At 40.7% G+C, this 12,040-nt stretch overlaps 1 protein-coding gene across 1 annotated transcript; it reads right to left on the bottom strand.

The window, feature by feature from the left end:
- Positions 1-6,608: 6,608 nt before the first annotated feature.
- On the bottom strand, positions 6,609-9,541 carry uts2r3 (urotensin-2 receptor 3). Its single transcript, XM_013910528.1, has 2 exons — positions 9,307-9,541; positions 6,609-7,846 (listed from the first exon to the last, which is right to left on the bottom strand). The coding sequence occupies exon 2, from the start codon at positions 7,746-7,748 to the stop codon at positions 6,609-6,611; it is 1,140 nt and encodes a 379-aa protein (XP_013765982.1). The 5' UTR covers positions 7,749-7,846; positions 9,307-9,541.
- Positions 9,542-12,040: the final 2,499 nt, after the last annotated feature.

The following is a 12,040-nucleotide window of genomic DNA, read 5'->3' as shown; positions in this document are numbered from 1 at the left end:
GTGTTCCTGCTAACATGGACCAGTTTGTGAGTTTTGTAAAGAGACTTAAAATTAAATGTTTCTAAACTGACCCAAGATTAAAAACCCCAAGTCTGCTCTGTAAAGCAAAACAGACCCAGTCTTGCAGAGACCCCATTTGCCCCTATAGGCTAAGCCAGGCAATGGCATCGTGCCTCCTGGCTCTTAAGCTGTGCTGTCTTACTGAGAGTCACTCTGGCAGGTACAGGTGTTCGGTTACTGACCACCCTGGGTTTTCAGAGACAGGGCCAGGAGGTGCAGGTTTCTGTGGAAGGTGAGAACACCTTGCAGGGGGGCAACATGAATCAACAGATTGAACAACTGGCAGCCCTGCTTGTATTTCTGTTGCTCTGTGGTGCAGGGTGCTGAAAATTATCTGCTAAACTCTGCTTTCTTCAGTTTGATCAGGATCAACATGTGTCATGTTTTCATACCAGGAAATTGTTGGTTTGCATTTATCTATTGGGCCTAAGATCATTTTATCATTTTTATGGTAGAGGTCTTGGATAGGTTTTGGTGTTTTTATAGTAACTAACATGCTTTTTACTAAATGTTTAATTTATTTAACTGTATCTTTTAAGTGTGCTGCAGATTTTTTGTTAAATGCAGATTTAGGTAAGGGTAAACTTTACATGCTAAAACTGTTAACTTGTAAAGTTCACTGTTTTAACTGACCGTCAGTCGTTATCACTGATAAAAAACAAGCATGTAAGCTTACAAGGGAGGTCAACCTTTGAGCCTTGGAAATTAATCATATTTCTTCACCAGGTGAACAGAGTTTGCTGTGCAGCATTAAGCCATCAGGACAGGAGGTGACCTCACAGCTACAGACTTGATTGCTGAGGTGTGTCATTTAATGAGCCACCCGAGCTGGAAGTTCAGTCAGTGCAAAGACAGACGGGTGGAACAATAAGTTGTGTAACACGGTGCAGCCAAGCCATCATGACTGTAGTGTGATGTTTGTACAGACATGATTAAGTCTTGGTGTAGAACTAGCAAGCCCATTGGGACAGTCTGTTATTGATCCTGAAGATAAAAGATATGCTTTCTTATTTAATAAAATAATAGATATACTCTCGATCTCTGCCTTTTCATCCTCAGTTTTCAACCTGCCTGTCAAACTAAAATAATCAGCCTGGACGACGAGTGGATATTTAGTACTTTTTTATAATGATTTTTATTGTTCAAATTGAACGATGGCGCTTTTCCTTTATTTTCTTACATGGTTTTATTGTTACACTGGTTGATGATCAGACTAGTGTAAAAATTCAGCCTTTTTTCTACTTGCTCTGCCAAGAAGAGGGTGACATCCTTAATATGGTGACTTAAGGCACAAGACTCTGTCTGTGAGCTCACAACGGCCCACACACCTGCAGTTCAAACTTTCTGTTTCCATGGGGCAGCCAATCAGAAAAAAAAGAGAGAGGAGCAAAAGGTTTTGTTCAAGGTGGGCTGAACTGTGAGTCCTGCAAAGTGAATCCAAAATAAACTGTAATACAATTAAAATCCACGGACCTCTGTCTTTCTTTATTTATTGTGACTTTTAAGAATTTTCAAACCATGAAAAAAAGAACCGAGGTGTCTTCTCCAAAGTTAGGCGGGTTTTTTGGGTTGTTTTTTTTAGCTGTGGCAGGCAACTAGGCCTATAGTGGCCAGGTGTCCCACTTTATGAAGGACTGAACACCATTTTTACTCCTTGTCTCGCTGCCCCACATATTGAGACATCGTCCCACATTTTGGTTGGTTTTTAAGTCAGTACATGCAAGTCTCACCAGAATCAAGTGAGTGCAAGTCAAAAAGAAAGAGATTCATTGAAGCACAGTTACTAAATGTTTTAAGAAAGAATGTTTTTAAGTATGTTAGGAATATTGCAATAAAAATAAATATGTTATATTTCTCTTTTACATCATCTTCTTAATCTTATTCTTTCAGCTGCTTGTTTTAAGGGTCACCACAGCAGATCACCTGCCTCCACACCACCCTTTCCCCAGCATCCTCCTGGGACCTGGGACCCTTTTAATCCGGTATGGAAATCTCATTCTTGAGGCAAGGATTTGTCCCACACAGACAAACTCTTGATCTCACCCTCACTCTGATTTTTTCTTTCACTTCACCTCCAGGTGGCACTCTAATTCTAACAATGACACTTAGAGCTACATTAGCTGGTCTATATGTCACATAGTTATCATACTGGTGTTTTACTTTAACCTGTTGGGCCAAATAAATTTACAGTAAGCAAACGTATCCAGCTTGACCTTTATATTTGATTCTGCTGAACACAAGTGTATTTATTTAGTAAATAAATGCTCAGTAAAGCATAATAATTATCACTCTTCTTATCTGAAAAATGTAAAAGATCATTTTTCAGATACATTCCTATCCCATAAAACCAAATGCTATAAATTCTTGAAAGTTTTATTTGCCATTTATACACATGCACTAGGTCTTGGTACATAGGAAATCTTGTTCAGAGCTCAGAGCTCAGAGTCAAATAAATACAAATATGTATACAAGTATAAAACAAAGTGCACACTGAGGTAAAGTATATTTTTTAACTGATAAAAATAAGAATGAAACAATATGTGACGTATTTAAACAAGATTAAGAAAAGCTGTAGAAATGTAAAATATCCGTTCCTCACCAACTGCCGGGTTCGCCGTGTCAGAAGTCAGAGGTCAGAGGTCAGCCAAGTCTTGACGCCTGACTCGACTGTTTACAGGCAGTATGCTGTGAGAGGAGAAGCCAGGGGAGCAAGAGACACAGAGAAAACAGAGGGAGCAGGAGCGAGCAGGGCATCCATGCCATATTTACTGCCTTTCCTAGTAAGAGGCAAAGTGTGAACTGTAATGTGCATGTTGGTGGATTTAACCTCCGGCCTTCAAGGCACGCAGGCCTAGGCCTCGCCTGATCCTGGCGGCTGACACAGATATGTGAAATCAGGGGACGTGATGAGGAGAAGGGCGCCTCACGTTGGGCTTCGACTGGGTTGAACAATGAGATACTGTCAGTGCCTATGTTTCAGTTTGCTGTCAAACCAGAAATTACAAGCAGTTTTTTTTTTTTTTTTTTGGGGGGGGGTTATCTTGTGGTTGTGTGTATCACAGGCAGGGTATCATCAACCTGAAAGGGATATCTGCTGTTGTGGTGTTATAAATGTTACAGCTGATAACATGTCATAATACCAACCCCTTTTGTTATAAATAAAATGAGAACCTTACAAAGATAAACATCACATGAGGTGAGGCCATGCAGAGGAATGGAGGTGCAGACAAAGCAAAGTGTAAAGGGGACACAAAGTGATTAAGAGAAGGAAAACAGATGGGCAGATTGAATTTTAGAGGAGGCGGAGTGCAAAGGGAATCTTTCTTGTGTATGTCTGGAGAGAAAGGGAGCCTCTTATACACTTCACAGCGTGAATTTGGCCCGGGGCTGTGGCCTCGTCTCGTCTACACAGCGGGTTGCTTTCCTGAGCGGGCTGCCCAGGGGAGGGGCACCTGCATCAGCCTCAGACACTGGTCAAGAAGAGAGCCTGATGGGAGGGGGTGAGGGGTGCTGAAATGGAAAGATGCTCGATGGTTCCAGGAAAGTGACATGTGCTGGATTTATGAAATCTTCAGGTAGAACAGAATGATGCCCTCTGACGAAAATATTTGTCCCCCTTTTTTCCCCCAGTGGTCTCGAGACAATGACACCCTCTGTGGTCTCAGGAGGAAATCTAAAGCTTCTGTTGCACGACAGGATAAAAGTTATGATTGGCACAAATCCGCCTCTGCAGCTAGCAACACAAAGTTTAAAGATTGGCCGGCCTGCCATCTGAGACAATATTTTCCATCTTATTTCATTGGGTTGACCAAACACAGTGTATTTGAAGTTTATCAAACACTCAGTCATCCCTGCAGATCTGTGGCAGGACTTAATCACCTGATATATGGAGGTTAGAATACATCGACACCTCAAACCTGCCCGCTATGCAGAGTCAGAAAATTGAACAACAAGCCCTGCGTGCTTTAATATCCACACTCCTGTTGAGTGTCTTTTTTGGATACCTTTCATCTTTACACAAGCTACACCCTCCATCTTCTGTCATTTTGGTATGACCCCGGGGGTCCCAAAATCACTGAGTCTCATATTAAGACGCCTTATTTTAAATGTATACTGAGCTGGCGCTTCCTCTGAAAGAAATTCCATTTCAGTGGATAAATGTGGTACTTGGGTCTCAGTTGTCTGTGAACGGTGGATGGATATTGCATTAGCTTTGCAACAGAAGCGCCCCCGTGGTGTGACTGCACAGGGCTCTGAATAATAACTGCAGTGGGAACGTTATGCTGAGAAGTAGCCGTGCCAGGTAAATAGAAACACATGGCAGGCGGCATGAATTACTGGAGAGCTCTACAGCCTGCAGAAATAATGGCATCGCAACGCAGAGACACACACAAGCTCCCTTTGACAAACGCTTTTGGTATGTGTCTCTTCAACCTGTTACTGCTCAAGCAGTAATGAGACACATGACTTCAGAGCTTCTTGTGCAGTCCGGAGGTATTTCTTGAATATATCTACTTCATGTGCAGATAAATAAACCTAAAATTTAAGTTTAGGTTTCATTTTAAACTGCATTATAGCATTAAATCAAATTATCCATTGCCTGCACGCTCCCATTATTAAATCTTCCTCCTTTTTCAGCGGATCGGTTTAGGGATCACTACTGTGAATCATCTGCTTATTAAATGGCAAGAAAAAAATGTTGAGTTGCTAGATATTATAATTTGTATATTATAATAATATTATAATTTGTGAGTTTTACTACTTTGGTCTCCTGAAGTATTTGGTTATTTTTCTAAAATGTTGTCTCAGATTCTCCATGAGCATTAAAATGAAAATGTTTATAACTTATTTCTTGAATTATTTTTATGAGGAGGTATGTCCTCTTAAAGGAAAAGTTAACCACCATCAGCACAGACGCAGACATACTGTAAACTTTAGAAAATCAGTGGAAACACAGTATGGCACGTTTTATTTTTGAACTTGTTGTATCAGTTACGCTGAGCCAGTGCTGTTCTGAGTTTCTGTGAGCTTTGATTGATTCGTTTTCAAAACACTCAAATCTACCCTGATATCTGATCTTGTGGCTCGTGTCTGTGTTTTGGCGTCCTCGAGCCTCCCGGTGTTTTCTGAACCCACTGCACAGGCAGAAAATAAGTGGAGAAAGATTGGAGATGGCATGTGTCAATAGCCTCAAGCCAGACTTGAATCAGGGACCATATAATCACATAGTAACTTAAACCCCTTGACCTCAAAGTTCACACCTAACCAGAAAGCTCTGTGTTTCTGACCAGTTACACTCTGCCCCTTTTGTCCTGTTATCCCTTCCCCAACGTTACTCCTGTCTGTCAAACGGCAATATTTGCTCATGTGCGTCAAAGAGCAGCAGGGTCTGCGACACAGTACAGAGCAGCCTTTGAGTCAGACAGACAGAGACAGACCTTTGCAAACGAGAAAGACCTTCAGGACTGGCTGTCATGCTGACACAGACACAAACAAAAGTACGAGTGGAACTCAAGGACTTCTTGACCGTATTGTGCCTTTTCCTTAGCAATCCACATATTTTATACCTGAACTTTCCTGTTGTCTTGACATTTGTTGTTGTTTTTTATATTTTTATATTTCTGGTGGTGTTGATTACCATTAGTAAAAAGATCCAGTGACACAGTGAATTAAAGAAAGCGTACTCTTTATTCAAGACTATATATTATAACCTATATAAACATCAGTTATAGTCAACACCAGTAGAGAGCATGCAAAGCATCACATGGTTCATAATAAGCACATTTTCAAACCCAACATGCAGGTCAAGATATAATTTTAAAAACAAATTCTCAAAAAAAAAAAGAAGAAATGTCAGAGATTGGGGGGGAAACAAAAAGACTTCTGACCCACTAATACATAATTCATTATGTCCACAAACAATAACTCAGAAAAATGTCCCAGCGAGGTCCCGCGCAGACACAACCTATTGTTAAAAAACAAGCGTTTCCTTTGATTGTTCTGAAAATAAGGAGAAGAGCTTCAGGGCTTTACTGGAAATGCTTGTGCATATGCAGCATGTGGTATAAACCCAGTCTCCTAATGATTACTGCACTCTGTTTACTAAATAAAGCTGACAGTTTTGTTCTGGGGTTAAACAAGATGACGCGTGTACACATGTTGCTGTGGTATCATTAGTGACACTGCATACATTTCCCAAAGTTAAAAGAACATTTTAAAAACCAAATGAAATTATGATAATAATAATAATAATAATTCATTATCAAAGTGACAGTGGAATATTTTGCAGTTACAACTTTAGGTGACACATCTTAAAGACTCAAAGACTCAAAGAAAGAAAGTTAATCTCCTAATAGGAAACATTGTCCTTTTTAAAAAGCATTTTTGCAAAGTGCTATAATTTGGGTAATGTTTTTCTACTTCCCTGGGTTGCAGGCTAAGATGAAGTGAATGATCTTTGGTGTCTATTATAAAGCATCCATATACAGTACTTGTATGTGCACATATACATGCACACACTCACATTATGGTCTATTATTATAGTGACACTACTCCAGAGAGCTGCTTTTGCGGCACAGCTGATTTGCTGATGTCAGCAGCTGTCGGTTGCATTTTCGTTTTCCAGTCAACAGTGTGTAAAAGAATGGATTCACACAAGAGTTTCCGTAAGTCAGACCTGTGAGGATACGATTCACTGTCACCTGTGTGCCCACTGGGACTGTCCGCAGCATGTCAGGCTTGTAGAGAGGCAGCAGCTGCCAGATCCAGAAGGGAAGAAAGCAGGCCCAAAAGGCCAGGACAATCCCCAGGATGAGGAGCAGGACTTTGGGTTTGGGAGCACGAGGAGGACAGGCATTGTTGTTGTCAGTGGCCCAGGCTGGTCGTGTCTGTGACACCCAGTAAAGGCGACCCAGTGTTGCATAAAGTGCTCCGATGGCCAGCCCGGGACCGAGAATGCTAGTGCAGAAAAGCACACTCAGATAGGCTTTGGAGCTCTCCTCATCCCATGCTGGGACGCACAGCTGGCCCTCCTGGTCATCCCCATCTTCCAGGTGCAGTGTGATCATCATGGGCAGGCTGAGAGCCACCGCTAGCCCCCAGGCGAGGCCTACACGCAGCAACTTGGAGGAGTTGGAGGATGAAGTGTGTAGTGGGTCAGCAACAGCCCTGTAACGGTCCAAACTCATGGCGGTGAGAGTAAAGATGGAGGCGTGCATGGTGAGGAGATCCAGGCTCAGCAGGAGGCGGCATCCAAGCTCGCCAAAGGCCCAGCCAGATGCCAGGCTGTCATACACGATGAAAGGTGCGGTGAAAAGGTACAACAGGTCAGCTAGAGCAAGACTCAGCACCTGGAGGTGAAGAGAGGAGGAGGAGGTAGAGGAGGTAGAGGAGGTAGGAGAGCTGGAGTTGGCAAGGCATGATGGTAAAGGTAGTCTTGTCAGGCAGCAGGCTGGTAATGCTCCACATCTTCTCCTGCTTCTTCTCCTGCGCCTCAGAAGGAGGACCAAAGTGTAGAGGTTTCCTGTGATACCCAGCAAGGAGAGGAGAGAGAGGAAGGAGCAGAAGAGAACTGTGGATGCCAAACTGGGTGATGGAGAGATGGAAGGAGAGGAGGAAGGCACAGAGAAATTGGAGATAAAAGGGGAGGTGTAGGTAGAGGGTGGTGGCAAAGAGCCTGAAAGGTCCATAGTGTTATGTTTTTTGTTTTGTTTTGTTTTTTAAAAAGGAGAAAAAAGCTTTAGAAGGAATAAAGTCAGTGAAATATCAGCTGAGTAAAAACGCAGTTCTAGCAGAGGCAGAAGGGGAATGGATGGGGTCAGGGAAAAAGAAACAGGTGGAGAGGAGAGCAAAACAGTATCTGTTAGATTTTTCAGTATATTATATATATATCCTCTTATTTTTACTCTCTGGTCACTCTCTGGTTTTAGGAGATTTTATTTTCTCTATGTGTGTTAAGAAAAACATAGTTTGTATTTGGATTTTTGAGGGTGCCTCAGTTTGATTTATGCATATTTAAATCATAACAACCAATAAATAAAGTCATATAAACATGCAGAAATGAAAGTGTCAGCTAAAGCAGAACCCTCTCTGGTTGGCACTGATTTTATAGTTTTATACACTGTTAGAAAAAACATCTTAAAAAAACAGTAATATTCCAGCAGCTGGGGCGCCAAAATAATACCGTAAAATAACAGAAAATAACTTACTCATAAAAATACGGTTATTTCCAGTAATGAAAATACAGTTTTACAATTCCCCTCTGGCCATCACCAGTAGGTGAATTGTCTTGCCCAAGGACACAATGACCGAGAGTGTCCGAGCCGGGGCTCGAACCGGCAACCTTCTGATTACAAGGCGAACTGCCAACTCTTGAGCCACAATCGCCCTAAGCTGAGTGATACTGTTGTGGTTTTAGTAAAATTATTGGATTTTCAGAGCAGGAGGTCTCCAAATGAAGACAATGAATCTAGACTGAAACCTCTCGTTCTTTCTCAAGGTCAGCAGTTGGTCAATAATTTAGAGACGGCCTAAATCAGCAGACTCAGCTCTAAATGATTGCATCTTTTCTTTAAACTGTGTGTTATGAATATGGAATACGTACTAGTTTTATTTTCAAGGACAGAAATACATTATCAGAAAATTCAAAACTATGAGCTGGTTTGACTGGCGATTTTCTGGAGCAATGTAATCAACAGTGACATCAAAGCAGACGTGGGGAGCCTGACAGAAACGGGCTGCGTGACTCGCGGTGACCCGGGCGGCACCGGGGTTAAGAGCTACTGTTGAACTCTGGAGGAGCGGCTGAACCCCTGCGGTGCTGCGTGGCTCCACAGGTTACTTGCTCCCTTTAAATAACAGCGATATTAATGACAGGGCCTCACAGATCAGGAAATTTTCCAAAATTTTAAATGCTTTAATTCTCAATTTGCCCACAAATTTACCCACAAACAAAATAATTCAAACAATGTGGTTTCAGTGTGTTTAAAGACTGCGCTGTCAGCATTTAATTTATGGCACTTAAAATATTTAATCAAGGCCTCAAAGAAAACTTTGAGGAGCCCTGAATTTGGGGGAAAACATCATGTAGTAACTCTTTTTTAAAAATAAATAAATAAATAAGGCTCCTGTATGTCATTTCTCTAAAGCAAAAACTTCTTGGTTTCTGAAATGCTTTTGAAAGCAGAGAAGCTGCCATCAGTATAGTATTAATCAGAATAATTACTGAGATTTCTTTTAGAAACTTACTTTAGATCAGTTTAGTCCCAGACACTGTAAAATAATATTCCTTTACTTGGTGAAAAAACTCAGTTCCCATTTTAAAAGCTCCCTCTTCTCATGTGTTGTCTTGAAATCCCCTCTGACCTCTTCAGCCATAAATTGAGGTTTTCGGCTGATTAAATGCAGTTATGTGGTGATAATCTTCATCCAAAGCCTGTGAGCTGATCTCCGCTGCCTGTCTCACTGTCTGTCCACAGCTCAGCCACTGATGTGTCTGACCCAACTGAGTGTGTGTGAATGGAAAAAAGGGGTGGGATGGGACGCTAAGTGAAGGGAGGGGGTTACCCTACATACTGAATATTAATACAGAATTGTCCTGGTCCAGGGAGACCCCGCAGACTGAATTAGAAGTTAAATTTTTCCCTCATTAGAAGCATAACAATAAAAAAAAAATAGAGCAGTGACTTATTTTAATCATTCAGTAGTTAACAGTAAATAGTAATGCTTTCAAAAGCTCTGAATTATGACTGACGGTATCCTGTATCCTGAGTGTGCCTCCACTCAGCAGTGCTGAGTAAGGATGTAAGAATTTAAAACAAAGGTATTATTAGTGTCTATATTTTATAGCTGGGTTTTTTTTTTTTTGGGGGGGGGGTTACCGTAAATTTCATGACTCTCTAATAGTTTCAATACCTTTAAACCAAGCATAAATCTCACTGTGAACTCACTGAAAGGTCTTTCCATGAGAGTTAAGAGTCTGACCATAAATGGTGTCCTAACATCATATTTTGGGAAATAATCACATGGTCTGTAATTCACAGTTATAACAGCTGCTGCATAAAATTTAAAAACCTAACCTACCACTAAAGAGCCATGAAACCTGAATATTTAATATCATAAAGAAGCAGGTTTCTTTATGTTCAGGAAAACACTTTAGTAAGGACATTTATATAAAAAGGCAAAAAAAATGTAGGGAAAAAGCAAAACTGTAAAACGGATGCTAGTGTAAATGTTATTCCTGTTATTACTTCATTGGCCAACGTCTTTTCTGTATTTGTTTTATAAACCCTCGATAAAGAAAGTAATGTCAGGGGCACTCAAATCAAAATGCTTTCCTGTCCACACATACACACAAAAAATGGACTCAACAAGCACTAAACACGACACGCACTATTTTATAGGCCAAATGGTCTTCAACGTGGCTCGCTTTGTGAATAAATCTTGACTTCTGCTTCATACGTGGAAAATGTAATCAGATATATAAAAAAGACCCTTAAAATTGAGTTAAAATTCTCTGTGGGAATTGCAGCGAGACAGACTGACACAGCAGTGGTATTTGTTGTCATTTTGTGACACACTGCAATAACTAATGCACTTCAACTTACACCCAAAGTCAATACCACACAGCTCGTGTTCCAACGTCTCACACCCCCACGAGGGATTTTTATGATGATTTGGTGTTTAAATTATAGAGGAAATTAATTACCCACTATACTTGCCCGTATCAACATTTTTCCATGTCAGAGCAAAGTTGAACTGGTGCAGACTCACTGAATAAACGGGTCTTTCAGAACTTATAGTTGCATGTTATCCACGGAGTTGTTTTTGGCTTGGCAGTTGTCGAGCCTACAGCTGTGGTTTGCCAGCTTCAAGAGGTTAAGCAGCTTGGTAGTGATTTAGTTGGGGCTGCCCAGTAAAATGTGTATGCTGTGTGGCTCGTGCTGGTGGAGGGGACTCCATGTTGGCTGCTTCATACATATGAGGACATACATAAGATAGACAGAGACAGGCAGTAAAGACGAAAGGGGGAAGGGGGGGACATACCTATCCCCACGGGGTGTGAGGAATTTGAACAAATACCTGGCACAGACATGCCAAAATAGGGGATTGGGGGGAGAGGGCCATAGAGGCATGTGAAGACCAGGCTCCCTCATACAAGGAGATGGACAGGTATATAAGTTGAGTGGATAGAAATGAGTGCCAAAGTGGCAAGAAAGTTTTATTAAAGGGGCATCAGGTGGCCTGCTCGTATCAGATGTACAGCAGTGTAGAAAGTTGAGTTGAGTTGTCAGATGAGTATGAACAGTGAAACCAGGCGTTTGGGTGCAGATGTTACTCATATTTAACATGGAGCAGGGAGAAGCAGACTGAGAGAGTCTGAGTGCTGCGCTGTTTATTTGTCTTTGTCAGAACACATGTCTGCCCAGACACATTATATAATTTCTAATTAAATTTACCTGAGTGTGTTTTTTCCTATACTTTGACCTAAAGATCTTGTATTTAGTCTCTTTAATATCGAGTATGCAGATAAGATCTAAAGCCCAGAGCTAACCTAACCCCTTTTTTTGTAACTAAAGCTGTATACAAAGGGCAGAGCTATGCTGGTTTTGTATTGTGTAATTGTAGAAACATTTTCTTTTATATGTTAAAGAGTTAAATAATGACTGTTATTTTCTAAATCTGACTCTATAACTATAGATTAATTTATAAAGTGACTTTTTTCATTTAAATAAATTATATTTATCTGTTTGACAAGATCACATACAGTCTTTTGTTTGTTTTTGTCAATTAATCACCATATATAACATTAGCTTGTTTGATTGACAGTATTTGGTAAACTGTGATGGGAATGTTTTGACTAAAATGCTAAATCACTTGTAAAAGCTTGATGAAAATTATTTCTCTGCTCATACATTAATGTATTAAATGATTTAGCTCAATGTGATAACACTATCTTAATAAATAAAGTAATTTAATAACT

The sequence above is a fragment of the Pundamilia nyererei genome, unplaced genomic scaffold (assembly GCF_000239375.1).
Source record: "Pundamilia nyererei isolate P.nyererei 1_Seehausen unplaced genomic scaffold, PunNye1.0 scaffold00045, whole genome shotgun sequence".
Lineage (NCBI taxonomy): Eukaryota > Metazoa > Chordata > Actinopteri > Cichliformes > Cichlidae > Pundamilia > Pundamilia nyererei.
This window is presented reverse-complemented; position numbering and strand designations above follow the sequence as displayed.